At 44.7% G+C, this 27,332-nt stretch overlaps 1 protein-coding gene across 1 annotated transcript in view; it reads left to right on the top strand.

Annotated features, from left to right (window-relative positions):
• The window catches only part of LOC139420366 (retinal-specific phospholipid-transporting ATPase ABCA4-like), a 51,648-nt gene that overhangs the window by 19,845 nt on the left and 4,471 nt on the right, over positions 1 to 27,332 (top strand). Inside the window, exons 12-43 of the mRNA XM_071170391.1 lie at positions 1,689 to 1,886; positions 4,917 to 5,122; positions 5,419 to 5,595; positions 5,818 to 6,040; positions 6,337 to 6,558; positions 6,880 to 7,084; positions 7,409 to 7,720; positions 8,592 to 8,778; positions 9,048 to 9,179; positions 9,680 to 9,819; positions 10,027 to 10,164; positions 11,457 to 11,641; positions 11,785 to 11,887; positions 12,195 to 12,400; positions 12,492 to 12,546; positions 12,768 to 12,845; positions 13,183 to 13,358; positions 13,544 to 13,668; positions 13,875 to 13,973; positions 15,958 to 16,147; positions 16,419 to 16,513; positions 16,604 to 16,636; positions 16,871 to 16,976; positions 17,072 to 17,146; positions 17,276 to 17,445; positions 17,627 to 17,804; positions 18,032 to 18,147; positions 18,551 to 18,698; positions 18,927 to 19,050; positions 25,964 to 26,093; positions 26,309 to 26,429; positions 26,619 to 26,681. Of these exons, the coding sequence (XP_071026492.1) occupies positions 1,689 to 1,886; positions 4,917 to 5,122; positions 5,419 to 5,595; positions 5,818 to 6,040; positions 6,337 to 6,558; positions 6,880 to 7,084; positions 7,409 to 7,720; positions 8,592 to 8,778; positions 9,048 to 9,179; positions 9,680 to 9,819; positions 10,027 to 10,164; positions 11,457 to 11,641; positions 11,785 to 11,887; positions 12,195 to 12,400; positions 12,492 to 12,546; positions 12,768 to 12,845; positions 13,183 to 13,358; positions 13,544 to 13,668; positions 13,875 to 13,973; positions 15,958 to 16,147; positions 16,419 to 16,513; positions 16,604 to 16,636; positions 16,871 to 16,976; positions 17,072 to 17,146; positions 17,276 to 17,445; positions 17,627 to 17,804; positions 18,032 to 18,147; positions 18,551 to 18,698; positions 18,927 to 19,050; positions 25,964 to 26,093; positions 26,309 to 26,429; positions 26,619 to 26,681 (4,716 nt within the window). The remainder of the gene's footprint in view (positions 1 to 1,688; positions 1,887 to 4,916; positions 5,123 to 5,418; positions 5,596 to 5,817; positions 6,041 to 6,336; positions 6,559 to 6,879; positions 7,085 to 7,408; positions 7,721 to 8,591; positions 8,779 to 9,047; positions 9,180 to 9,679; positions 9,820 to 10,026; positions 10,165 to 11,456; positions 11,642 to 11,784; positions 11,888 to 12,194; positions 12,401 to 12,491; positions 12,547 to 12,767; positions 12,846 to 13,182; positions 13,359 to 13,543; positions 13,669 to 13,874; positions 13,974 to 15,957; positions 16,148 to 16,418; positions 16,514 to 16,603; positions 16,637 to 16,870; positions 16,977 to 17,071; positions 17,147 to 17,275; positions 17,446 to 17,626; positions 17,805 to 18,031; positions 18,148 to 18,550; positions 18,699 to 18,926; positions 19,051 to 25,963; positions 26,094 to 26,308; positions 26,430 to 26,618; positions 26,682 to 27,332) is intronic.

Below are 27,332 nucleotides of genomic sequence, written 5' to 3'. Positions count from 1 at the left end.
TTGAAATGATTTATACTTGTACATTTACTTATTTTAGCAATTACATTTACTATTGATACTTAAGTATATTTAAAACGAAATACTTTTAGACTTTTACTCAAGTATAATTTTACTGGGTGACTAACTTTTACTTGAGTGATTTTCTATGAAGTTATCTATACTTTTTCTCAAGTATGACAATTGGGTAGTTTGTCCACTAGTACTACTTAAGTAGTACTTTAAAGTATTTTTACTTATGTACTTTATACCACTGGGAAGATGGCCAGAGCTGATGATAATGTTCAAGAGTTTGTGGTCTGTATATTTTATCATTTTGTTTAGTATACCATCAACACCACAGGCCTTCTTGGTTTGGGGGGTTTGCATTTTGTCCTGTAGCTCATCCAATGTCATTGTAGAGTCCAGTGGGTTCTGGTAGTCTTTAATAGTTGATTCTAAGATTTGTAAATTATCATGTATATGTTTTTGCTCATGGATCTTTGTTATATATGGCCGAAAAAAAGGTTAGAGAGGTGTCATCCATACATCTCCATTTTGTATGGATAGCTCTTCGTGTTGTTGTTTGTTTAGTGTTTTCCAATTTTCCCAGATGGGATTTGATTCTATGGATTCTTCAAATACATTGAGCTGTTTTTGACATGCTGTTTCTTATTTTTTCTTAGTGTATTTCTGTAGAGTCAGGTTTTCTGGCTCTCTGTGTTTTTGGTTGGATAGGTTTCTCAATTTCTTTCTTAAGTTTTTACATTCTTCATCAAACCAGGTTTTCTGCTAGAATTTGATATGTTAGCTGATAGGTCAAATATTATATTCAGGCTTCCTACTACTGGAAACATTTTGTCCAGGAAGTTGTCTAGGATGGATTGAATTTGTTGTTGACCAATATTTTTTTGGTAAGTTTCTACACTACCCTTCTTCCAGCTATAGCGTTTCTTAATAGCATGCAGTTTGTTCAGCTTCGATGCCTCATGGTTGAGTATTGCTCTGTTCAAGTAGATTGTGATTTTGCTGGGGTCTGATAGGGGTGTTAATTGGCTGATAGTGGATGTTCTGAGAGACTCTGAACAGTAGTCTACAGTACTACTGCCAAGGAATGAGCTGTAGGTGTACCTACCGTAGGAGTCTCCTCGAAGCCTACAATTTGAAATCTAAGGAAAATCTAAGGAAAGACTTGAAAATGGCTATCTAGCAATGATCAACAACCAGCTTGACAGAGCTTGAAGAATTTTTTAATAATAATAATAATTAATTGTACAATCTAGGTGTGGAATGCTCTTAGAGACTTAACCAGAAAGACGCACAGCTGTAATCACTGCCAAAGATGATTCTAACATGTATTGACTCAGGGGTATGAATACTTATGTGAATGAGATATTTCTGTTGAAAAAAAAACATGCTTTCACTTTGTCATTATGGGGTATTGTGTGTAGATGGGGGAGATTATATATTGTATTAAATACATTTTGAATTCAGGCTATAACACAACAAAATGTGGAACAAGTCAAGGGGTATGAAGGTACAGTATGTGCTTTCCCCCGTGTGCTGAAGGTGTCAGGTTCTTGTCCAGTTCTGGAGTTTAGGTCACCACAGACAAGTACTTGTCCCTGGGCCTGGAAATGTTTGAGCTCCCCTGCTAAGATGGAGAAGCTGTCTTCATTAAAGCATGGTGATTCTCTCCCACTCCCCCACAGGATACCATACGGAATCCCACGGTGAGGGACTACATTGACAGGAGTCTACAGGACACAGAGTTCTCCTCAAAACACATCCTCAACTTCCTGTACAACGGGCCAATAGAAGACAGGGACTACGACATGGCCAACTTTGATTGGAGGAATGTCTTCAACTTCACAGACCAAGTCATCCGTATGATGAACCAGTATGGAGAGGTGAGCTGGTCAGGACTGGGACAGGACTAGAGTGGGCTGGGCTGGGCTGCAAGCTATGATACATTTCATTCACAATGGTGGGGATTGACGACCACAAGACTATATTTTCGGAAACATAACCCTTGGTCTTTTGATTCATGGGTTTGATACTTTTTTTTATAGCTTTTCACCAGAATCTGCATTGTCTTTCTCAATACAAAATGCCAAACGTCCAAATTCGCAGGTTTTCTCCACAAGAAAATATTGAGCACAGTTCTCAGACCTGTCGCTTGTTGCTTTCTATAAACATGAATCAGTTCCAGACAACAACACCCACTCAATACACACTCTATGTGATATAAGCATACGATCGCTGTATGGCCTTTCAATGGCCTTCTAATTTGCCCCTTACTAAAGACATGTAAATCTGCTCAGGAGGGGGAGAGGGAGAACAACAAGCAAAGCTGTCAGTCTCTTTTGTACCCTACTAATCTAGTGGAGGGTAGAAAACCCACCCGGGCCTTTCTCCCTTCACTGTCTCTCCGAGGACACTCCATCTGAGTAGGCCAAACTGTGTAACTCACCCCTCGGCCCCTCAAAGCACTTTGGGAACAGTTCAACTCGCCCCTCGCCCCCTCGATACTAATCAGCGTAAGCAGGTAAGGCCTCTTGCCCCAGGGGTGGCAGAATGGGGTAAAATGGCACCCTGGTCTTCACTGTGTGGATCGCATGGCCCCTCTGTCTTTATCTTCTGTGAGGCTTACAGCACTTCAGTGTGACAGAGTAGACCGGCCCGATTTAGCCCAATTCGCTACAGCTGTCAGTCTTACCACCCTCTTTCAGCTCCTCCACAATGAACGCAGTCTACGGAATCCGATGGGCTTGTGTACAGCACAGCAATGGCATAGTCTGATTGAAGAGTGTAGCAACAGTTTTGTCATTGGAGGCTATTAGGGAGGGGTGATGCAAACTAATGAGTGTGTGTGTGTATGGTTTGTTATGCAGTCTTAATGAGTGTGTGTGTGCGCGTCTGTGTGTCTGCATGTTTGTGTGTGTTTGCGTGCATTCCTCTGCATGTGTGTGTCTTGGTGGTTTTGTTTGTCTCAGTTCTTCCCCCTGGGCCCATGCAGGACCTCCATGGTGGTAATAGGTAGTGTTTTGTTAAATGGCTCAATCAGATGAGGAGCAGCTGCAATAGGAGGCCTGGTGGTGAGGTGTCAGAGTAGATGAGAGTGAATCTGAACTCGGGCCCCCTAGCCAACACTGTCCCATGTCCAAGTCCACAGTCCACAAACACTGGTGGCCCCAATTAGGACCTGATGGGGTTGTGTGTGTGTGTGTGTGTGTGTGTGTGTGTGTGTGTGTGTGTGTGTGTGTGTGTGTGTGTGTGTGTGTGTGTGTGTGTGTGTGTGTGTGTGTGTGTGTGTGTCATTCTTCCTCATATAGAAACCAAAATGCCCTACAAATGTTATGGTTTCCCCTTCCAAATTCAAGGATATGTTAATACTGTACCTACATGGCAGTCAAGGTACGGTGCCTTCGGAAAGTATTCAGACCCCTTCACTTTTGACACATTTTGTTACATTACAGCCTTATTCTAAAATTGATTCAATTGTTTTTTCCCTCATCAATCTACACACAATACCCCATAACGACGAAGCAAAAACAGTTTTTTTTTTGCAAAAATAAATAAATAAAAACTGAAATATTACATTTACATAAGTATTCGGACCCTTTACTCAGTACTTTGTTGAAGCACCTTTGACAGCGATTACAGCCTCAAGTCTCATTGGGTATGAAGCTACATGCTTGGCACACCCATATTTGGGGAGCTTCTCCCATTCTTCTCTGCAGATCCTCTCAAGCTCTGTCAGGTTGGATGGGGAGCGTTGCTACACAGCTATTTTCAGGTCTCTCCAGAGATGCTAGATTGGGTTCAAGAACGGGCTCTGGCTGGGCCACTCAAGGACATTCAGAGACTTGTTCAGAAGCCACTCCCGCGTTGTCTTGGCTGTGTGCTTAGGGTGGTTGTCCTGTTGGAAGGTGAACCTTTGTCCCAGTCTAAGGTCCTGAACGCTCTGGAGCAGGTTTTCATCAAGGATCTCTCTGTACTGCCCGTTCATCTTTTGCTCGATCCTGACTAATCTCCCAGCCACTGAAAAACATCCCCACAACATGATGCTGCCACCACCAATCTTCACCGTAGGGATGGTTCCAGGTTTCCTCCAGACGTAACTCTTGGCATTCAGGCCAAATAGTTCAATCTTGGTTTCATCAGACCAGAGAATCTTGTTTGTTTTGTGTGCCTTTAACTACCATAAAGGCCTGATTGGTGGAGTGCTGTAGAGATGTTTGTCCTTCTTTAAGGTTCTCCACAGAGAAACTCTGGAGCTCTGTCAGACTGACCATCGGGTTCTTGGTCTCTCCCTGACCAAGGCCCCTCTCCCTCGATTGCTCAGTTTGGCTGGGCGGCCAGCTCTAGGAAGAGTCTTGGTGGTTCCAAACTTCTTTCATTTAAGAATGATGGAGGCCACTGTGTTCTTGGGTACCTTCAATGCTGCAGAATTGTTTTGGTTGCTTTCCCCAGATCTGTGCTCGATACAATGCAGTCTCGAAGCTCTACGGACAATTCCTTCGACCTCATTGCTTGTTTTTTGCTCTGACATGCACTGTCAACTGTGGGACCTTATATAGACAGGTATGTCTTTCCAAATCATGTCCAATCAATTGAATTTACCACAGGTGGACTCCAATCAAGTTGTAGAAACATCTCAAGAATGATCAATGGAAACATGATGTACCTGAGCTATATTTTGAGTGTAGCAAATGGTCTGAATACTTACGTAAATAAGGTATTTCTGTATTTAAAAAAAAAAACTTTTGCAAAAATTGTACAGACCTGTTTTCACTTTGTCATTATGGGGTATTGTGTAGATTGAAGATAAATATTATTTTAGAATAAGGCTGTAACGTAACAAAATGTGGAAAAATTGAACGGGTCTGAATTCTTTCCAAATGCACTGTACATAATCCATGAATTTCTTTCCACAGTGTCTGATACTGGATAAGTTCTCTGGGCTGAATGATGAGGAGCAGATGACCCACAGAGCTCTGAGTCTGATGGGGGAGAGTAAGTTCTGGGCTGGCCTGGTCTTCATGGACACCTACCCCTGGACCACCAAGGTTCCACCCCACGTCCGGTTCAAGATCCGCATGGACATCGACTCAGTGGAGCGCACCAATAAGATCAAGGACAGGTAAGTGTATATAACTCCCTAATGAATGAGTGGATTTGACCTTACCTTACGTACTCATCAGGGTTACTTTCAAGATCATGATGCTTGTATGAACTGTTTTGCAACATAAGCAACTCTTACTTGAAATGGGATTAATGGGATTTTCAGGTATGGTGCCCAGTGTGGAATTTGTCTTTGTTAGGTAACTTAGTGACAAACATATCCATTTAAAAACAAATCAATTTCCAAATGCTTAAATGCAGATCAAGCCCTCAGATATACCCCTCTCTTCCTTTTGTCTCTCCCTCTTGCCACAGATACTGGGACCCTGGTCCTAGGGCCGATCCTGTGGATGATCTCCGTTACGTGTGGGGGGGGTTTGCCTATCTGCAGGACATGATAGAGCATGGCATCATCAGGACCCAGACAGGCAAGGACTGGCCCCTCGGTGTCTACCTACAACAGATGCCGTACCCATGCTACGTGGACGACCTGTGAGTGACACACCTTAAGACACAAATGCCAACCCAAGGCCTGCCTGTCAATGTTAAATGTTATTGTTGCATTTAGAAATGGCATTTGTTTCTCATCGATTACCCCCATCATTTTATATCCTCTCTCTCTATCTTCCCCCCTTTCCTCTTTTTCGTCTTCTCTCTCTCTTTTCCACCTTTCCTCTTTCCCTTTCTTTTCTCGTACCACCTCTCCTCCTCTAGCTTCATGCTGACATTGAACCGTTGCTTCCCCATCTTCATGGTGCTGGCGTGGGTCTACTCAGTGTCTATGACTGTGAAGAGCATCGTCTTGGAGAAGGAGCTCAGGCTCAAAGAGACCCTGAAGACCATGGGGGTCACCAATGGGGTTCTGTGGGTCACATGGTTCATAGACAGCTTCCTCATGATGGCTGCCAGCACTTCCCTGCTCACGGTGATCATTATGGTCAGTCCTAATTGGCTTCAAGTTGTAAATGACCAAAATGGCTAGTTGGTCAATGTTAATTTATGTCATAGATCAGAGCCTCTCAGAAGGCTGCTGTTTTGAATGTACTGTTGGGACCTCTAGTGGAAGATTTGGGAAATAAACTAGATTTTTTTACTTTTGTCCCCAACATTTTGTAACAATCACATATTATATGTGATTTCAATGTGTAACTTCTCCTTTGTGCATGACGCAAATAGGGACTCTAACTCTAAACACTAACAAAAACCAATTCAATTCTTTATTCTGTCTTCCAGGGTGGTAAGGTGTTGAACTACAGCAACCCTCTGATCCTGTTCCTGTTTCTGCTAACCTTCACCACGGCCACCATCATGCAGTGTTTCCTACTCAGTGTCTTCTTTAACAAGGCCAACCTGGCTGCAGCCTGCAGCGGTATCATCTACTTCACCCTCTACCTGCCCCACATCCTCTGCTTTGCATGGCAGGACCGCATCACCAAGGATGACAAGATCATGGCGGTGTGTAACCTCCGTATAAGTCCACCCTGGGACACATGTACCTATCTTCATTCTTTACTCTTCTAGCTGTGTTTCAATATCCACACTAGCATATCACTTAGCATGAAGAAATGTATTGGCATTCGTTCTAAGTGATACAGTATGTTAGCATGGACATTGGTACGTACTGTGGCTTCTGACTCCTGACCCCAGACATGTTTTTGCTGTCTTACACCTTTAAAAAGACTAACATTTCATACAGTCAGTTTAGATAACCATCTCAACAGCTAACATCAGTTGACGTTCCTTCCGTGGCCTGTCTCTCCATGTCTGTCCTCTCAGAGCCTGATGTCCCAGGTGGCGTTTGGCTTTGGGACAGAGTACTTGTCCCGTTATGAAGAGCAGGGTCTGGGTCTGCAGTGGGACAACATCCAGACCAGCCCTCTGGAGGGGGATGAGTACTCCTTCCTCACCTCCATCTCTATGATGGCCCTGGATACTGTACTCTACGCCGTCCTTGCCTGGTACCTCGACAACGTCTTCCCAGGTAACCACCATGCTATTAGCCTAGGTACCAGTTTGTGCCATCATGCCACTCCTTGTCATGCCATGTTTGGAGTTGACATGATAGCACGAACAGATCTGGGACCAGGCTATAATGCTATGACTCATGGCAGAAATGCATATAGTAAGTATGCCTAAATCAGTTACAAAAACTCATAATGAACGTCATAGAAGGAGTAATGTTGAAACTCAGCACCAGTTGGTTACTTTTGTACTTTTGAAGTTGATGTTCATAACTATGGGTCTTATTTGATGATTGGATTCTAAAACCAGCACCGCCTCCGTGTTTATTTCTGTTCTCCTATAGGGCAGTATGGAATTGGTCGGCCATTTTATTTCCCCATCCTGCCCTCCTATTGGCTCAACTCCAGACCCCCAAAGCCAAAAGAGTTGGAGAAACCCAGGTTTGACAACCTAGTAAACCAGGCTGAAGAGAAGCAGAAGACCAATCATGAACCAGGTGACGAGCAGAAGACTAAGGCACCAGATGAGGAGCTGCCATCCTGCAAACACCAGGACAAACGAGAGAGGCTGGGGAAGGGGAAAACAGAGGAGGAGGAGGAGGAGGAGGAGGAGAACAAGAAGAACCAGGAGGAAAAACAAAATGGAGAAAAAGAGGGTAAAAACACATTCAAATAAATCCACTTGTCTTCTAAAGAGAATAACTAAGTGGATTTTTTTTTAAATATGTAAGTATCAGGACCATGGACTCTTTGTCTCAGTCCAGCATCTCTGATGAATCGCTGATGAGGTTTGAAACAATAGAGCTCTCTCCCTCTCTCTCTCTCTCTCTCTCTGTGGCCTGCTTGCCCGGCCCATAATGCTTAGCGGCAGGCAGTGTGTGGGAACCCGCTGTCCTTGAGTGTGTTTGCTCTCCAGGTCGGGTCTCAATACAGACTGACACATTGGTACATTTCCCTCAGTCAGAGTTAGTTAATATGTGATTCAGCTCCCGTTTGGTTCGCTCCCATTCACACAGTCAAAGTGGCAGCATTCCTTTCCCCTGATTTCACCTTCACTGTTCGCCATTGTTTTTCTTAAGACATCTCATTCAATGGTGTATCAGCAACGATTTGTCACATTAGGGCTATGAACAGTGACTAGATAAAATAACGTCTTTCAGGTCATGATGCAATGTGGTGGAAGGTCATGTGAAGTTGCTATTTTTGTGAGGCAAAAATAACATAAACAGCTTTGTTACAGTTTTTATTCACTATCAGCACAGACAAACAACATTATTATCATAACCCTGTAACAACTGTGTAACAGGACACCCATTCCAGCCTTATCAGTGCACACTACAGTGTAGATGTTGTATAATATGAATGACACACTATAAAACCCTGACAAGGTAAGCTGGTTGTTCACATCTATCTGATTGTATTGATTATATTGGATTCTATCTATTAATTGTATCAGATGTTGACCTCACAACTCCTATCCCAATAACCTTTAACATCTGACCTCCAACCTCTCACCTCTCCCCCCAGGTCAGCAAGGCCAAGCCTACTTTGAGGGGGAACCGGCAGGACTGGTGGAGGGTGTGTGTGTTCAGAACCTGGTCAAGGTGTTTGGTAGGGGACAAAAACCTGCGGTAGACGGACTGAGCATCACCTTCTATGAGAGCCAGATCACTGCTTTCCTGGGGCATAATGGAGCTGGGAAGACCACCACCTTGTATGTCACCCACAGTCAAATGATTCACATTTTGACCATCTGAATCAGTTCAGGGCTGTGTTTCTCAACCTGTGGTACCTTCTATCCCCTGGGATACCTGACCTATGAGCAGGTTCTTTGGGCAGAATGTGATCAACCAAAATAGATTGAGAACCACTGGTTGGGGGACAGCTTTGTGACAGTAGGTGTAGTGACTATGACTGTGACATCTGGCCATGTGACTCTGTCTGTCCTCTACATCTTCTGTCCCTCTGTGTGGTCTCCACCAGGTCTATCCTGACGGGGATGTTCCCTCCCACCTCTGGGACAGCCTCCATCTATGGGAAGGACATCCGGACAGACATGGACACCATCAGGCACTCTCTGGGCATGTGTCCCCAACACAACATCCTCTTTCACCAGTAGGTGACCTCTTACAGTGCCTGCTGCCTCAGTGGGTTAACGAGTCATATAGACACAAGGAGTGATTAGATGTGGTGATGCATTTGTCTATTGTCTTTCTCTCCACCATGTCCATGTCTCTCTCTGCACACTTATTTTCTTTCTCTTTCCCTCATCCTCTCTGTCCATCTCTCTTAGCCTCTGTCTCTTTTCTCCCTCCCCTCTCTTTCTGCGTTAGTGCGTGGGGAGGGGGAGGTAAGGTGCGGGTACTTCCTAAACAGGTCTAATTTATCTCTGTCTATGGAGATTAAGATGTTGTTCTGTGTGTCTACAGGTTTAATAAAGACTATTTGGTCTGATGGGTATGTTGGGAAAAGATCATAATGAAACAAGAATGTAATGCAAAAAGAATGTTGCTGAGTGATTCATAAAATCCCACTCTGTTGGGGTGTTCCCCTCGAAGGAGCACATTCAGCAGAGTGCAGCTGCTCACCACAGTCTGTCTGTCTGTCTCTCTCAGTATGACCGTAGAAGAACACATCCTGTTCTACAGCCTGCTGAAGGGGAGGTCTCTGTCTGAGGCTCAGCTGGAGGTAGAGAACATGCTGGAGGATCTGGGCCTGCCCCACAAGAGAGACGAGGAGGCACAGAACCTCTCAGGTTTCACACACACAAACACACACACACTGTGTTGGGCCTCGGGCACAGTTACAGTATATAGTTCATCATTGCTAGTTCTGTTTCACTGCCAGCGATGATGAAACAAACACTTCTCCTCATCTTTAACTTGTGTTTAGAGTGTCATAATCAAGATATGAGATACCAGTATTGTTGTCCTCTCCTCCTGTCCTCATCTTCTCCTCTCAGGCGGCATGCAAAGGAAGTTGTCTGTTGCTATGGCGTTTGTGGGCGGTGCCAAGGTCGTGATCCTGGACGAGCCCACATCGGGGGTGGACCCCTACTCCAGACGATCTATCTGGGACCTACTACTCAAGTACCGATCAGGTACACACACCAGACCTGGTTTATAATTACATGTGTATTTAAGTATTTGTTATTTATATACTTTTTTTCAAATACACAGCCCAAAACAATAACTTTTATTGAAGTATTTGATTGTTTTTTTGTAAAAAAAAAAATAGTCTACCAAATAGATTTGAAAGTATTTTCAAATACTTATTTCAAATATTATTTTTTAAATAACTCAGTTTAATGCATAGGAGTGTATTTGAGTCAGTGTATTTGAGTTTTTTCAAATACATTCCAAGTGTATTTACAAATACATTATAATATTCAACTACTTGTTTTTTCAAATTAAGGTTATCTGAATACTTATTTTGAATTGTATTGAAAAGTAATTGGAACACACTACATTACCAAATTATGTGGTCCTCGCTTTGCTGCTATTACAGCCTTCACTAGATGTTGGAACATTGCTGCGGGGACTTGCTTCCATTCAGCCACAAGAGCATTAGTGAGGTCGGTCACTGATGTTGGGCAATTAAGCCTGGCTCGCAGTCGGCGTTCCAATTCATCCCAAAGGTGGTCAATGGGATTGAGGTCAGGGCTCTGTGCAGGCCAGTCAAGTTCTTCCACACCGATCTCGACAAACCATTTCTGTATGGACCTTGCTTTGTACACGGGGGCATTGTCATGCTGAAAGATGAAAGGACCTTCCCCAAACTGTTACCACAAAGTTGAAAGCACAAAATCGTGTAGAATGTCATTGTATGCTGTAGCGTTAATATTTCCCTTCTTTGAAACTAAGGAACCTAGCCCAAACCATGAAAAACAGCCCCAGACTATTATTCCTCCTCCACCAAACTTTACAGTTGGCACTATGCATTGGTGCAGGTAGCGTTCTCCTGGCATCCAACAAACCCAGATTCATCCGTTAGACTGCCAGATGGTGAGTGATTGATCACTCCAGAGAGCGCATTTCCACTGCTCCAGAGTCCAATGGCGACGAGCTTTACACCACTCCAGTCGACACTTGGCATTGCGCATGGTGATCTTAGGCTTGTGTGCGGCTTCTCAGCCATGGAAACCCATTTCATGAAGCTCCCGACGAACAGTTATTGTGCTGACGTTGCTTCCAGAGGCAGTTTGGAACTCGGTAGTGAGTGTTACAACCGAATACTCCTGCTGGATGGAGCAGGAAAAACAGCTGATTAACTGGAATTTACCAACATCGGAAATGTATAATATCAAATGCCATCTCATAATGCTAACCCTATATAACCCACTCTCTCTCTCTCTCTCTCTCGCCCTCTCTCGTCCTCTCTCTACCTCCCTAGGACGTACAGTGATTCTGTCCACTCACCACATGGATGAGGCTGACCTGTTGAGTGACCGTGTGGCCATCATCTCTCAGGGTCGTCTTCACTGCTGCGGCTCCCCGCTCTTCCTCAAGAACTGCTTCGGTGCCGGGTTCTACCTCACCCTGGTTCGACGAATGAAATACGAGGGACCCAGGACCAAGGTGGGATGGATACGATCTCGGAAAGAGCCTCTAAAGTGTGTTGTTGTTTGTGTGAGAAAGGGAAGTGTGCGCTAGGGTGAGTGAGTGCTTTCATTGCCTAGACAGAGGTGCGTGTCATCGATGCCGTTTTCTCTTTGTCCTAGATGAAGTGTGACTGTACTGATGAGTGTTCGTGTAAATGCTCCACCTGTACCACCTACAAAGAAGAGTCACCTCAAGCCAAAGCCCCGGACAGACAGATGGACGGTAAGGTTTTCATTGAGGAATTGAGGTGACATAAAGTATACGGAACCATAAAGCCCCTTTACACATGGCCACTTTCCTCACTAGCTGTTGCATCTGTGTATGTTCTGTATATGTTGTAACATACTTGTAACAGGTGACATAGCCAGAACCACAGCGTTGGTTCCACCACTAGTGTTGACTCGGTTTGTGTGTGTGTGTTTCTGTGTGTGTGTGTGTGTGTGTGTGTGTGTGTGTGTGTGTGTGTGTGTGTGTGTGTGTGTGTGTGTATGTGTGTGTGAGTCTGTGTGTGTGTGTTTCTCCCTACTAGGTGACTTGTCAAGCATCACAGGGCTGGTCCACCACCATGTCCCAGAGGCCCGTTTGATCGAGGCTATCGGTCAGGAGTTGACCTACCTGCTGCCCAACCAGGGCTTCCAGCCCAGGGCCTACGCCTCCCTCTTCAGAGAGCTGGAGGAAACCCTCTCTGACATCGGCCTCAGCAGCTTCGGGGTCTCCGACACATCACTGGAGGAGGTGAGCCTATATTCAGTCACAATACATCAGTCCACTGCATGTTTCCATGTTTGATGGCCATGCACCATTGCACTTTCTTTTTCTCTTGTAGATATTCCTGAAAGTGACAGCGGACAGTGAAGTCAAATCTGGCAAAACTACACAAGGTAATTTAAAAAGAAGAAGATCTGAACTGTATGTATTTTATAACTTGTGTATTGTCTGTGATGTTCTGTGTGTTGGTCTGTATAGTGCTGTACTGTGATGTTCTGTGTGTTGGTCTGTACAGTACTGTACTGTGTTGTTCTGTGTGTTGGTCTGTACAGTACTGTACTGTGATGTTCTGTGTGTGACAGTTATGTTGAATTTGCCATCATCTACCCCCCAGACCAGAGATTGTGGCAGCAGACACCTCGACCCAGTGTAGGACACAACAAAGTAGCACTTTATGTCGACCAATCTGAAGGTGACAAGCTACAAGCAACAAGCTAGAAACTACTGCAATGGCAATAATGCTGCAATGGCTATAATGCTGCAATGGCTATAATGAACAGATATTTTATAAGCCATGGCCTTTAAACTAGGACTGTCAACGTCAATTCTTGACCCAAATACGGTTCTCTAGTGGCTTTACAGGAAGCTGTCATAGATTCAGTCTTACGCTGAGTGGTGGCGCTGCAGGCTTGCAGATCATGCAGAGTGTTTATGGCTATCACTGTAGAAGACCATTTAAGCTCTGTAGTATCACTCTTTCTGTCTGCAGATAGGGAACATTTAACTCCCAACCTCTCCCTACGTTACAGAGGCAGACGGGGAGACCCAGGCCAACAGGCAGGGGAATTCTGGGGGCTCGGAGGGCAGCGAGGGGCGGGGCTCTAGACAGGTCAAAGGTGTCTGTCTGGTCCTGAAACAGTTATTTGCCCTGCTCATCAAACGGTTTCACCACGCCATAAGATCACATAAGGACTTCTTTGCTCAGGTACCATTCTCCACAGACGGCTGTTTGTGCCGTGCATTTTGTGTCCCCTCTATCATGTGCATTGGCTATAAATCCCTATTTATAATAATGTGCAATAATGTTACACATTTTTTGATGGTTCCAGTTCCATGATGCAGAATTTGAATATGGAAACGTCCCTGTGTCCTTTTGTTTGGCTTCATCAGATAGTTTTGCCCGCCAGTTTTGTGTTCGTATCACTGATGTTCACTACGATCGTACCTCCGTTTGGAGAGTACCCCAGCCTGACCCTTAGTCCCTGGATGTATGGACGACAGTTCACCTTCTTCAGGTGAGCATAGAGACTTCTGTCCTGCCCTGAGTCTAGCACCATTTGTTAAATCACTCGTCCAGCCAATTCAGAGCAGATTCAGTCTGAGGAAGTGCAATTCCACTGGCACAACACATGAGTAGAACGCAGAAGTCGCAAATGATTATGTGGATTTTGATCACGTTTGATAAAGACTGCTGTTGACTGTTGGATGTGCCATCTTCCAGTAACGAGCGTATCCTGGACCCTGAGATGAGGTACTTTGGAGAGGTGCTGCTGAACAAGCCTGGCTTTGGGACTCGCTGCATGGTGGATGAACCTCTGGAGTGAGTGTTGACCAGGGACAGTTCACTTACCATACAACATCATCTGTTTGCTAAGTGTCAAAGTATAGCATCACTTTAAGGCTCGATTCCAATAGGAGTCAGATACAGTGCCTTGCGAAAGTATTCGGCCCCCTTGAACTTTGCGACCTTTTGCCACATTTCAGGCTTCAAACATAAAGATATAAAACTGTATTTTTTTGTGAAGAATCAACAACAAGTGGGACACAATCATGAAGTGGAACGACATTTATTGGATATTTCAAACTTTTTTAACAAATCAAAAACTGAAAAATTGGGCGTGCAAAATTATTCAGCCCCCTTGAGTTAATACTTTGTAGCGCCACCTTTTGCTGCGATTACAGCTGTAAGTCGCTTGGGGTATGTCTCTATCAGTTTTGCACATCGAGAGACTGAATTTTTTTCCCATTCCTCCTTGCAAAACAGCTCGAGCTCAGTGAGGTTGGATGGAGAGCATTTGTGAACAGCAGTTTTCAGTTCTTTCCACAGATTCTCGATTTAATTCAGGTCTAGACTTTGACTTGGCCATTCTAACACCTGGATATGTTTATTTTTGAACCATTCCATTGTAGATTTTGCTTTATGTTTTGGATCATTGTCTTGTTGGAAGACAATTCTCCGTCCCAGTCTCAGGTCTTTTGCAGACTCCATCAGGTTTTCTTCCAGAATGGTCCTGTATTTGGCTCCATCCATCTTCCCATCAATTTTAACCATCTTCCCTGTCCCTGCTGAAGAAGAGCAGGCCCAAACCATGATGCTGCCACCACCATGTTTGACAGTGGGGATGGTGATTTCAGGGTGATGAGCTGTGTTGCTTTTACGCCAAACATAACGTTTTGCATTGTTGCCAAAAAGTTCAATGTTGGTTTCATCTGACCAGAGCACCTTCTTCCACATGTTTGGTGTGTCTCCCAAGTGGCTTGTGGCAAACTTTAAACAACACTTTTTATGGATATCTTTAAGAAATGGCTTTCTTCTTGCCACTCATCCATAAAGGCCAGATTTGTGCAATATACGACTGATTGTTGTCCTATGGACAGAGTCTCCCACCTCAGCTGTAGATCTCTGCAGTTCATCCAGAGTGATCATGGGCCTCTTGGCTGCATCTCTGATCAGTCTTCTCCTTGTATGAGCTGAAAGTTTAGAGGGACGGCCAGGTCTTGGTAGATTTGCAGTGGTCTGATACTCCTTCTATTTCAATATTATCGCTTGCACAGTGCTCCTTGGGATGTTTAAAGCTTGGGAAATCTTTTTGTATCCAAATCCGGCTTTAAACCTCTTCACAACAGTATCTCGAACCTGCCTGGTGTGTTCCTTGTTCTTCATGATGCTCTCTGCGCTTTTAACGGACCTCTGAGACTATCACAGTGCAGGTGCATTTATACGGAGACTTGATTACACACAGGTGGATTGTATTTATCATCATTAGTCATTTAGGTCAACATTGGATCATTCAGAGATCCTCACTGAACTTCTGGAGAGAGTTTGCTGCACTGAAAGTAAAGGGGCTGAATAATTTTGCACGCCCAATTTTTCAGTTTTTGATTTGTTAAAAAAGTTTGAAATATCCAATAAATGTCGTTCCACTTCATGATTGTGTCCCACTTGTTGTTGATTCTTCACAAAAAAATACAGTTTTATATCTTTTATGTTTGAAGCCTGAAATGTGGCAAAAGGTCGCAAAGTTCAAGGGGGCCGAATACTTTCGCAAGGCACTGTATCAGTCTGGGGGCCAGAAAGCAACTCGCAGGCCAGATGTGTGCTAGTCTTGAGTTTGAGACCTTCTTAAAGAATGCCATAGTTACTGATATCATGTCGGCTACTGTATGCCCAAAAGTAACAAACATTAGGGAAGGAGGGAGGCGTCGTTGCATATGCCCGAAAAATTATTTGGTGTATCATGTTGATCCTGATAGGCACTTCAAGTGTAACAATGTGCATGTGTGCATGCGTGCTCCCGGTATAGGGATTTCCCATGTAATAACATCACAACGGAGTGGGAGATGCCGCTACTGAACCCTGCTCTGATAGACATGTTGGATGGACCAGAGTGGACCGCAGTTAACCCTTCCCCAGGCTGCCAGTGTAGTACCCCTAGGAAACTCACCATGCTGCCTGTCTGCCCTGAGGGAGCAGGGGGGATAACACCACCACAGGTTAGTGGAGATATATGCATAGGCTTTAACTGGGCTGATACAATATTGTGGTAATCAGGTGGCCCCGGTTTAAATCCCAGTCAGTCACCAATGCACACAGTTATATATACACTGTTTGTGTGTGTGTGTGTGTGTGTGTGTGTGTGTGTGTGTGTGTGTGTGTGTGTGTGTGTGTGTGTGTGTGTGTGTGTGTGTGTGTGTGTGTGTGTGTGTGTGTGTGTGTGTGTGTGTGTGTGTGTGTGTGTGTGTGTGTGTGTGTGTTGTATTATAGAGGATCCAGTCGACAGGTGATGTTCTGGTGGACCTAACAGGCAGGAATATCTCTGATTACCTGGTGAAGACTTACCCCTCCCTCATCAAGGCCAGGTACTGTGGAACTATTTCAGCCTTCATCTACTTTCTTCTGTTCTACATACACAACTCTAATGGTAGAATTCATATGTCTTTCTTGTTCAGTTTGAAGAGCAAATACTGGGTGAATGAACAAAGGTACTATTTCCATATTTTACAAAATTCAAAACGTAGTATATTTGCAATGAGCTAGATGGGTGTTACCTTTGCTTGTGGCCGTCATGTAATGAAAAGTGATGTTGTACCGCCCTCTGGTGGCCAGGGGCATAGTACCGTTATTGTATAAGGCGTTTTAGCTCTCACTGAGTACACTGTCTTACTCCTGGTGTTCAGATATGGAGGTATATGTGTTTTCTGTTGTCTATCACCCAGGTATGGAGGTATATCTGTCGGGGGACAGCTTCCTGTGTTAGATGTGGACCCTAAGACCATCCAGGACGCAGCGTCACAGCTGGGACGACTGCTCAATGTTACTGGGGTACGACTACTAAAGATGTCTCTGGTGTGGATCTTTACACACTTCAACAGCCCTGTAACTGTCCATGTAACCAATCATGGTACTCTTCTTTTCAGGGTAAATACTCCAAACAAACTCTGAAGGACATAGGAACCTTCCTCCGCTACATGGAGAGTGAATACAATGTCAAGGCAAGGCATATATTGCACTTGTCTACACTGTATACAATTTAACCCTCTACTGCAAATCCACTGTCTTACTTTTGTACCATACACCAGCAAAAGAAGATTCACTAGAATGTCCATTCTGTATTTTTGAAGGTGTGGTACAACAACAAGGGCTGGCATGCCATGGTGGCCTTCATGAACGTGGCCAACAACGCCATCCTCAGAGCCAACCTGCCCAAAGATGCCAGCCTGGATGTATACGGCATCACCACTATCAACCACCCTCTCAACCTTACCAAGGAACAATTGTCTGAAGTCACTGTGTGAGTACTGGCCTTTCAGGAGATTTAATATTTTAGGACACTGTGTGAGTACTAGCCAATCAGGTGAGGTGATTAAAGACAGATCTCCTGGATCACCTAACCCCATTCTGTGTCCCGGTGAGCACCTCAGTGGATGTGGTGGTGGCTATCTAACCCTACTCCCTCTCCTCTCCTCTCCTAGTCTGAGCACCTCAGTGGATGCGATGGTGGCTATCTGTGTTGTCTTCGCCATGTCCTTTGTCCCAGCCTCCTTTGTGCTCTACCTCATCCAGGAGAGGGTGACCCAGGCCAAACACCTCCAGTTCGTCAGCGGGGTCAGTCCCGTCATCTACTGGATGGCCAACTTCCTTTGGGACATGGTATGTCTCCCGTCATACTCTCTCCAATCTCACATTGACACACACCAAGTTCTTGACATGCCAAAACGGTTCGTGGCGAGGCTACCCACTCTCTTAAATGATCTATATTAATATGGCATGGCAGATCATGGCATACGTGTCCACTCAAACAGCCCAACGGATTGAGAGATACGTTTGATCTTTCTACGTAGAGCTTGACATTCATTGTGCCACTTCCCCCTCATCAGGTGAATTACTCTATCAGTGCAGCACTGGTGGTGGCTATTTTCATGGTCTTTGACAAGAAGTGCTACACGTCGCCAACCAACCTCCAACCCCTGACAGCCCTGCTCATGCTCTATGGGTAAGTCAGTGTACTACAGGACAGTAGGCCCGTTTACTTGGGCTAAAGGTGGAAGGTTACAGATTTAGGTTAGCGGTAATTTATCATTGGAGAGTGCATCTCGAACAGCTCTTTACAGCATGCTCTAAATGATGAATGGATTGTACTGTACAGCGATACAGGCGATGAGAACTTGAGTGGTGTTAACGGGGCTAAACCTGTAGCAGGTTTATAGTGCTGCTCACGCCACTCAACTCCATTTAACAGTAACAGAGTAAGCTGACATTCTGGACCAGAGGAAACCCTTCTTCTAGAATGAACATTTAGGCAAGGACCACATGTAAATCTTAAGATGATCCTAAAAAAATATAAGCTTGATCAAACGATGAGAAAAACCCTCCCTACCTGTCTCTGTTCACTGCAGGTGGTCTGTGACGCCCATGATGTACCCCATGTCCTACATCTTCAGTATTCCCAGCACAGCCTACGTCTCTCTGTCCTGCATCAACCTGTTCATTGGCATCAACAGCAGTGCCATCACCTTCATCCTTGACCTGTTTGACAGCACAGCGGTGAGTGGAGAGCACAGCCTGGGATAAACGCTTCCTGTACTTACTCACAGACCTGTCTGTCTCTACCCCCTGCTCAATGACTCTTCAAATACTAGTACTTGTTGAGTGACTCAATTCTACTGTGTGGTTTGGCCCTCCATTTCTGTCTCTTCCTCCCCCTCCCCTCTCTCTCTCTCCCCCACTCCCTCCCTTTATTTATGTATCACTCTAACTTCCTTCTTCTCTCAGGCGCTGTATAAGTGTAACCAGCTGCTGAAGAAAATGCTGCTGATCTTCCCCCACTATTGTCTTGGCCGGGGTCTGATCGACATGGCTATGAATCAGGCTGTTACTGACGTCTATGCCCGCTTTGGTGAGTCACACCCCCTGCCCCGTCACCCTCCAACCCCCTCACCCCCTTCAACCCCTTGCCACCCCCACCACTCGCTCCAAGGTCTGCATTCTGATTGGTCAGCAGGGAAATGCCGCTAGCAACCCTAGCCTGTTCTGCAGGTCTTGGACATCTCCAGACCCCAAAGCCAAAATCATGATGCATTCAGAATGCCATAACAGGACGGGAATACCACTGGCCTCGGATGGCCCCGGGTCGGGCCGACTGCCTCTGAAACATGATGCTGTGTATTTGTCCTGCCGAAGCTCTAGGAGATTTACACCCAAGACACTTCTTAAATAACTCGTGGATCTGAATTCGCTTTCCCCTAATCGGCTGATAAGACCAGTCAAAGCCGTGGCGACTAATGAGTGTGGTTAGCTAGTTACAGTGCCTTCCGAAAGTTTCACATTTTGTTACATTACAGCTTTATTCTAAAATTGCAGACCTGCCAACATGCATGCATTTGCTACCAACTACGCAATTTTCTGTCCATGTACACAGATATGAGATCCGAGTTAAAAGTGTGCCGAAATGAATAGGGCCTGATTTTATTTATTTTTAAACTTAAAAAACAACAACATTGTAAATAAAAAATAAATCCACTGAGTAAATCTAACATCCCGATTCTCGAGCTGCAACACACAGACATGTACGGAGTTTGTGTCAACGGACATGGAGATTAATACATCATTATTCGACGTAGCTACCCGGTGTCTGCCCCTCCTGTTTGTTGTGATGCTGAGTTTGCCGACTGTCAGCTGTACGTAAACACGTGGGCGTGTGTTGTGGAAAGGCAAACACTAATTGTTTCAAGCTAACGTTAGCGAACATAAGATGGACATTCAGTGGGCTCCAAAGTGCCATCAGTTCACTCGCATTTGCTAGTGAAATAAATGAAATGCAAATACGAAAAATAACTTTTAATACATTTACTTCTGCGTCCCATTAGTTGTCTTTCCCACGTAGCATTACGAGGATCACTCAACCTGATAGACTGTAAATGTAATAATGATCCACGTCACATTACAAAAGTAAAAGTATAATCAAAAATAAATATAAACATCTTGGCATTAAAATTGAGTCAGGAGTTTAGAAAACTGCGATGAAGAATGAATGAGTGTCTGGTATTAGCGATAGAGGCAATGCTTCTAAAATGCTTTTGCACTAGATTTGAGATCTTATCAATTTCGAAAATCTGAAATGATGTATGTGCTGCAAAGAAATACAATAGGCACCTTTACATAGACTGAAACAGCGGACTCTTCTAGCGAACAGCGTTCTGATTCCCTTTGCGGTAGCCTACCTAAGCATTGCGTAGCCAGTTTGCGATAATTAGTTTTTGTGTTTTCAAAATGATTTTGCTTTCAGTGTTGATTAGGAATGGTGTCTAAAAAGCCAATACTTGTGAGCAGGCACTAGTGATAGGCCCTGTTTGAGAGGTGACAAGCGTTCCTCTACTATAGAGACTAAACTTATGTAACAATTTGTGCTAAAAACGTTATAGATAATTATCTTCATTCTACACTGTACATGTAATCTCCAAGAATAAATGCCTTTTGTGTGTATTTTCTAATTACATATTGTTAGTGACTTTTACCATTTGTGTAAATGGGATGCTGTCAATAAAGTATTCCAACCTTTTATAGACTTGATTTGGTACAATTCCATAATTGCAATCAGACTCACCAGCAGCGCGTGGACGAGCGTGCGTGCTACTCGCGCGAGTGAATCTCCAATTTGCCGTGCGCATCAGGTACTCTAAAAAGTTGGACAGGGTTGGCAGGTCTGTAATGGATTCAATTGTTATTTTCCCATCATCAATCTACACGCAATACACCATCATTTTAATACATTTTTTGCTAATTTATATATATAAAAAACGGAAATATCATATTTACATAAGTATTCAGACCCTTTACTCAGTACTTTTTTGAAGCAACTTTGGCACGGATTACAGCATCGAGTCTTCTTGGCTATGACGCTACAAGCTTGGCACACCTGTATTTGAGTTTCTCCCATTCTCTGTAGATCCTCTCAAGCTATGTCAGTTTGGATGGGGAGCGTTGCTGCACAGCTATTTTCAGGTCTCTCCAGAGATGTTCGATTGGGATCAAGTACAGGCTCTGGCTGGGCCACTCAAGGACATTCAGAGACTTGTCCCGCAGCCACTCCTGCGTTGTCTTGGCTGTGTGCTCAGGGTCGTTGTCCTGTTGGAAGGTGAACCTTTGTTCTGGAGCAAGTTTTCATCAAGGATCTATCTGTACTGCCTCGTTCATCTTTCCCTCAAGCCTGACTAGTCGCCCAGTCTCTGTCGCTGAAAAACATCCCCACAGCATGATGCTGCCACCACCACCAAGCTTCACCGTAGGGATAGTGCCAGGTTTCAAAAATGGCGCTGGAGGAGATAGCCGCCGTTTTAAGGTCTCCTAACCAATTGTACAATTGTGCTATTTTGTGTTTTTTTGTACATAACGTTTCTGCAACCGTATCTTACAGAAGAAAAGCACTTCTGGATATCAGGACAGCGATCACTCACCTCGGACTAGACAAAGATTTCTTCAACAACAACAACAACAGCAGCAAGCAAGACTCACACGATATTCTCCAAACACCCCACAGGGCAGACATCCCAATTATTTGCAAAAGGAAGCGACGCAGAGGAAGAAGAGCCAGATGCTTGTCCGGACCCGTAGAAGACAACTAGGAAAGCTGCTGTTACCGTCAATATTACTCGCCAACGTGCAATCATTGGACAATAAACTAGACGAGGTAAGATCACGAATATCCTATCAACGGGACATCAAAAACTGTAATACCCTATGCTTCACGGAATCGTGGCTTGAATGACGACATGGATATTCAGCTAACGGGATACACGCTGCATCGGCAGGATAGAACAGCACACTCTGGTAAAACGAGGTGGAGCGTTCTGTGCATATTTGTAAACAACAGCTGGTGCACGAAATCTAAGGAAGTTTCTAGATTCTGCTTGCCTGAAGTAGAGTATATTGTGATAAACTGCAGCCCACACTACTGGCCTAGAGAGTTCTCAGCTATACTTTTCGTGGCTGTTTATTTACTACCACAGACAGATGCTGGCACTAAGACCACACTCAGTCAGCTGTATAAGGAAATAAGCAAACAGGAAACCACTCACCCAGAGGCGGCGCTCCTAGTGGCCGGAGACTTTAATGCAGGGAAACTTAAATCAGTTCTACCAAATCTCTATCTACATGTTAAATGTGCAACCAGAGGGAAATACATTCTAGATCACCTGTACTCCACACACAGAGATGCGTACAGGGCTCTAACCTCGCCCTCCATTTGGTAAATCCGAATTGGTAAATCACAACTCTATCCTCCTGATTCCTGCTTACAAGCAACAATTAAAGCAGGAAGAACCAGTGACTCGGCCTATAAAAAAATGGTCAGATGAAGCAGCTGATAAACTACAGGACTGCTTTGCTATCACAGACTGGAACATGTTCCGGGATTCTTCCGATGACATTGAGGAATACACCACATCAGTCACTGGCTTTATCAATAAGTGCATTGAGGACGTCGTCCCCACAGTGACTGTACGTACATACCCCAACCAGAAGCCATGGATTACAGGCAACATTCGCACTGAGCTAAAGGGTAGAACTGCCGCTTTCAAGGTACGGGACTCTAACCCGGAAGCTTAAAAGAAATCCTGCTTTGCCCTGCGACGAACCATCAAACAGGAAAAGCGTCAATACAGGGCTAAGATTGAATCATACTACACCGGCTCCGACGCTTGACGGATATGGCAGGGCTTGCAAACTATTACAGACTGCAAAGGGAAGCACAGCCGCAAGCTGCCCCGTGACACGAGCCTACCAGACGAGCTAAATCACTTCTATGCTCGCTTCGAGGCAAGCAACACTGAGGCATGCATGAGAGCATCAGCTGTTCCGGACGACTGTGTGATCACGCTCTCCGTAGCCGACATGAGTAAGACCTTTAAACAGGTCAACAGACACAAGGCTGCGGGGCCAGACGGATTACCAGGACGTGTGCTCCGGGCATGTGCTGACCAACTGGCAGGTGTCTTCACTGACATTTTCAACATGTCCCTGATTGAGTCTGTATTACCAACATGCTTCAAGCAGACCACCATAGTCCCTGTGCCCAAGAACACAAAGGCAACCTGCCTAAATGACTACAGACCCGTAGCACTCACGTCCGTAGCCATGAAGTGCTTTGAAATTCTGGTAATGGCTCACATCAACACCATTATCCCAGAAACCCTAGACCCAGTCCAATTTGCATACCGCCCAAACAGATCCACAGATGATGCAATCTCTATTGCACTCCACACTGCCCTTTCCCACCTGGACAAAAGGAACACCTATGTGAGAATGCTGTTCATTGACTACAGCTCAGAGTTCAACACTATAGTACCCTCAAAGCTCATCACCAAGCTAATGATCCTGGGACTAAACACCTCCCTCTGCAACTGGATCCTGGACTTCCTGACAGGCCGGCCCAAGTGGTGAGGGTAGGTAGCAACACATCTGCCACGCTGATCCTCAACACTGGAGCTCCCTAGGGGTGCGTGCTCAGTCCCCTCCTGTACTCCCTGTTCACCCATGACTGCATGGCCAGGCACGACTCCAACACCATCATTACGTTTTCTGACGACACAACAGTGGTAGGCCTGATCACCGACAACGACGAGACAGCCTGTAGGGAGAAGGTCAGAGACCTGTCCGGGTGGTGCCAGAATAACAACCTATCCCTCAACGTAACCAAGACTAAGGAGATGATTGTGGACTACATGAAAAGGAGCACCGAGCACGTCCCCATTCTCTACAACAAACTAACTAACGTACGACAAAGCCTATTCCCCCTCAGGAAACTAAAAAGATTTGGCATGGGTCCTGAGATCCTCAAAAGGTTCTACAGCTGCAACATCGAGAGCATCCTGACCGGTTGCATCACTGCCCGGTACGGCAATTGCTCGGCCTCCGACCACAAGGCACTTCAGAGGGTAGTGCGTACGGCCTGTACATCACTGGGGCAAAGCTGCCTGCCATCCAGGACCTCTACACTAGGCGGTGTCAGAGGAAGGCCCTAAAAACTGTCAAAGACCCCAGCCACCCCAGTCATAGACTGTTCTCTCTACTACCGCATGGCAAGCGGTGCTGGAGTGCAAAGTCTAGGACAAAAAAGCTTCTCAACAGTTTTTACCCCCAAGCCATAAGACTCCTGAACAGGTGGTTACCCGGACTATTTGCATTGTGTGCCCCCCAACCCCTCTTTTACGCTGCTGCTACTCTCTGTTTATCTTATATGAATAGTCACTTTAACTATACATCCATGTACATACTACCTAAATTGGCCCGACCAACCAGTGCTCCTGCACATTGGCTAACTGGGCTATCTGCATTGTGTCCCACCACCCGCCAACACCTCTTTTTATGCTTCTGCTACTCTCTGTTCATCATATATGCATAGTCACTTTAACCATACCCACATATACATACTACCTCAATAAGCTTGACTAACAGGTGTCTGTATATAGCCTAGCTCCTCTTTTTTCATATGTCTTTTTACTGTTGTTTTATTTCTTTACTTACCTACACACACACACATTTTTTTTCTTCTTTTTTCGCACCATTGGTTAGAGCTTGTAAGTAAGCATTTCACTGTAAGGTTTACACCTGTTGTATTCGGCGCAGTGACAAATACATTTTGATTTGATTTGAGGTTTCCTTCAAATGTGACGCTTGGTATTCAGGCCAAAGAGTTCAATCTTGGTTTCATCAGACCAGAGAATCTTGTTTTTCATGGTCTGAGATTCTTTAGGTGCATTTTGGCAAACTCCAAGTGTGCTGTCATGTGCCTTTTACTGAGGAGTGGCTTCCATCTGGCCACTCTACCATAAAGGCCTGATTGGTGGAGGGCTGCAGAGATGGTTGTTCTTCTGGAAGGTTCTCCCATCTCCACAGAGGAACTCTAGAGCTCTGTCAGAGTGACCATCGGGTTCTTGGTCACCTCCCTGACCAAGGCCCTCTTCTCCCGATTGCTCAGTTTGGCCGGGCGGCCAGCTCTAGGAAGAGTCTTGGTGGTTCTAAACTTCTTCCATTTAAGAATGAATGAGGCCACTGTGTTCTTGGGGACCTTCAATGCTGCAGAAATTGATTGGTACCCTTCCCCAGATCTGTGCCTCGACACATTCCTGTCTTGGAGCTCAACTGTCAATTTCTTGGATCTCATGGCTTGGTTTTTGCTCTGACATGCACTGTCAACTGTGGGACCTTATATAGACAGCTGTGTTTCTTTCCAAATCATGTCCAATCAATTGAATTTATTACAGGTGGACTCCATTCAAGTTGTAGAAACATCTCAAGTATGATCAATGTAAACAGGATGCACCTGAGCTCAATTCCGAGTCTCATAGCAAAGTGTCTGAATACTTATGTATAAGCTATTTCAGTTTTTTATTTGTAATACATTTGCAATCATTTCTACAAACCTGTTTTCGCTTTGTCATTATGGGGTATTGTGTGTAGATTGCTGAACATGTTTATTTATTTAATCAATTCTAGAATAAGGCTGTAAAATATCAAAATGTAGAAAAAGTGAGCGGTCTGAATACTTCCGGAAGGCACTGTCGGTCGGTAGTGGATATAGGAGACTATCGGAGCATTTGCCACCGAGTGTGCATGCACCATCACCCAGTTTTCTTGATGAATGTTTTATGTGAAGATAAGCTGACTGATTAAAGTGTAACAGGAGCATATTCCGTGTTGTCAGCACTCAAACTTTTCCCACTCCTCACACATCGGTTAGATCAGATGGTGTACAAATGCGGATTATTCCATGCTACATGCTGATCCTGTTTGCTTTGCTTTGTGTGTGTCAGGCGAGGACTTCAGTCTGGACCCCTACAGTTGGGACTTTTTAGGGAAGAACCTGGTCTTCATGGCTGTTGAGGGCTTTGTCTATTTCATCATGAACATCCTGATCCAGTACCGCTTCTTCCTGGATCACTGGTAACCAACAGCTTCACTTCACATCTAATATACAAGTCTATATTGCTGTAGTACTTTAAAATATAATCTAATTGTTTAAGGATCAGAATCGTATGAATCTGTTGACCATTACCAGTTGACTAGTACCAGTAACTCTATGCGTTATTGATTGTGAGAGCAGTCCAGAACAGCACTTCGCCACTTACCTTAAACCTCTGACCTCTTACCTGTAATAGGATCACAGATTGTAAGACGGATCCCATCGTGGAGGAAGACGTGGATGTGGCCCAGGAGAGAGAACGCATCTATAATGGGGGAAGCAAGAATGACATCTTAAAGATTAGAGATCTCACCAAGGTATGCTAACTAACTAACTAACTGACTACCCAGGACTCCTGTGTTATGTGTTTCTCGGTTATTGACTCAATAATTTGCAGTGTGAACAAGATGGTTATATCTTTCTCAATCTCTTTCTCTTCCTCTCTCTATTTATCTCTAACTACTCTCTCTCTCTCTCTCTCTCTCACTCTCTTTCTCTCCTCCCAGACATACATGGGGAAGACAAAGCCAGCTGTGGACAGGATCTGTGTGGGAGTGTCACCTGGGGAGGTCAGTACAGTACCACTCTATACTATAGACCTCTATATAAACTCAGCAAAAAAGAAACGTCCTCTCACTGTCAACTGCGTTTATTTTCAGCAAACTTAACATGTGTAAATATTTATATGAACATAACTAGATTCAAAAACTGAGATATAAACTGAACAAGTTCCACAGACATGTGACTAACAGAAATTGAATAATGTGTCCCTGAACAAAGAGGGGGTCAAAATCAAAAATAACAGTCAGTATCTGGTGTGGCCACCAGCTGCATTAAGTACTGCAGTGCATCTCCTCCTCATGGACTGCACCAGATTTGCCAGTTCTTGCTGTGCGATATTACCCCACTCTTCTACCATGGCACCTGCAAGTTCCAGGATATTTCTGGGGGGAATGGCCCTAGCTCTCACCCTCCGATCCAACAGGTCCCAGACTTGCTCAATGGGATTGAGATCCAGGCTCTTCGCTGGCCATGGCAGAACACTGACATTGCTGTTGTGCAGGAAATCACTCACAGAACGAGCAGTATGGCTGGTGGCATTGTCATGCTGGAGGGTCATGTCAGGATGAACCTGCAGGAAAGGTACCACATGAGGGAGGAGGATATCTTCCCTGTAATGCACAGCGTAGAGATTGCTTGCAATGACAACATGCTTAGTT

The sequence above is a fragment of the Oncorhynchus clarkii genome, chromosome 11 (genome assembly GCF_045791955.1).
Source record: "Oncorhynchus clarkii lewisi isolate Uvic-CL-2024 chromosome 11, UVic_Ocla_1.0, whole genome shotgun sequence".
Taxonomy (NCBI): domain Eukaryota; kingdom Metazoa; phylum Chordata; class Actinopteri; order Salmoniformes; family Salmonidae; genus Oncorhynchus; species Oncorhynchus clarkii.
This window is presented reverse-complemented; position numbering and strand designations above follow the sequence as displayed.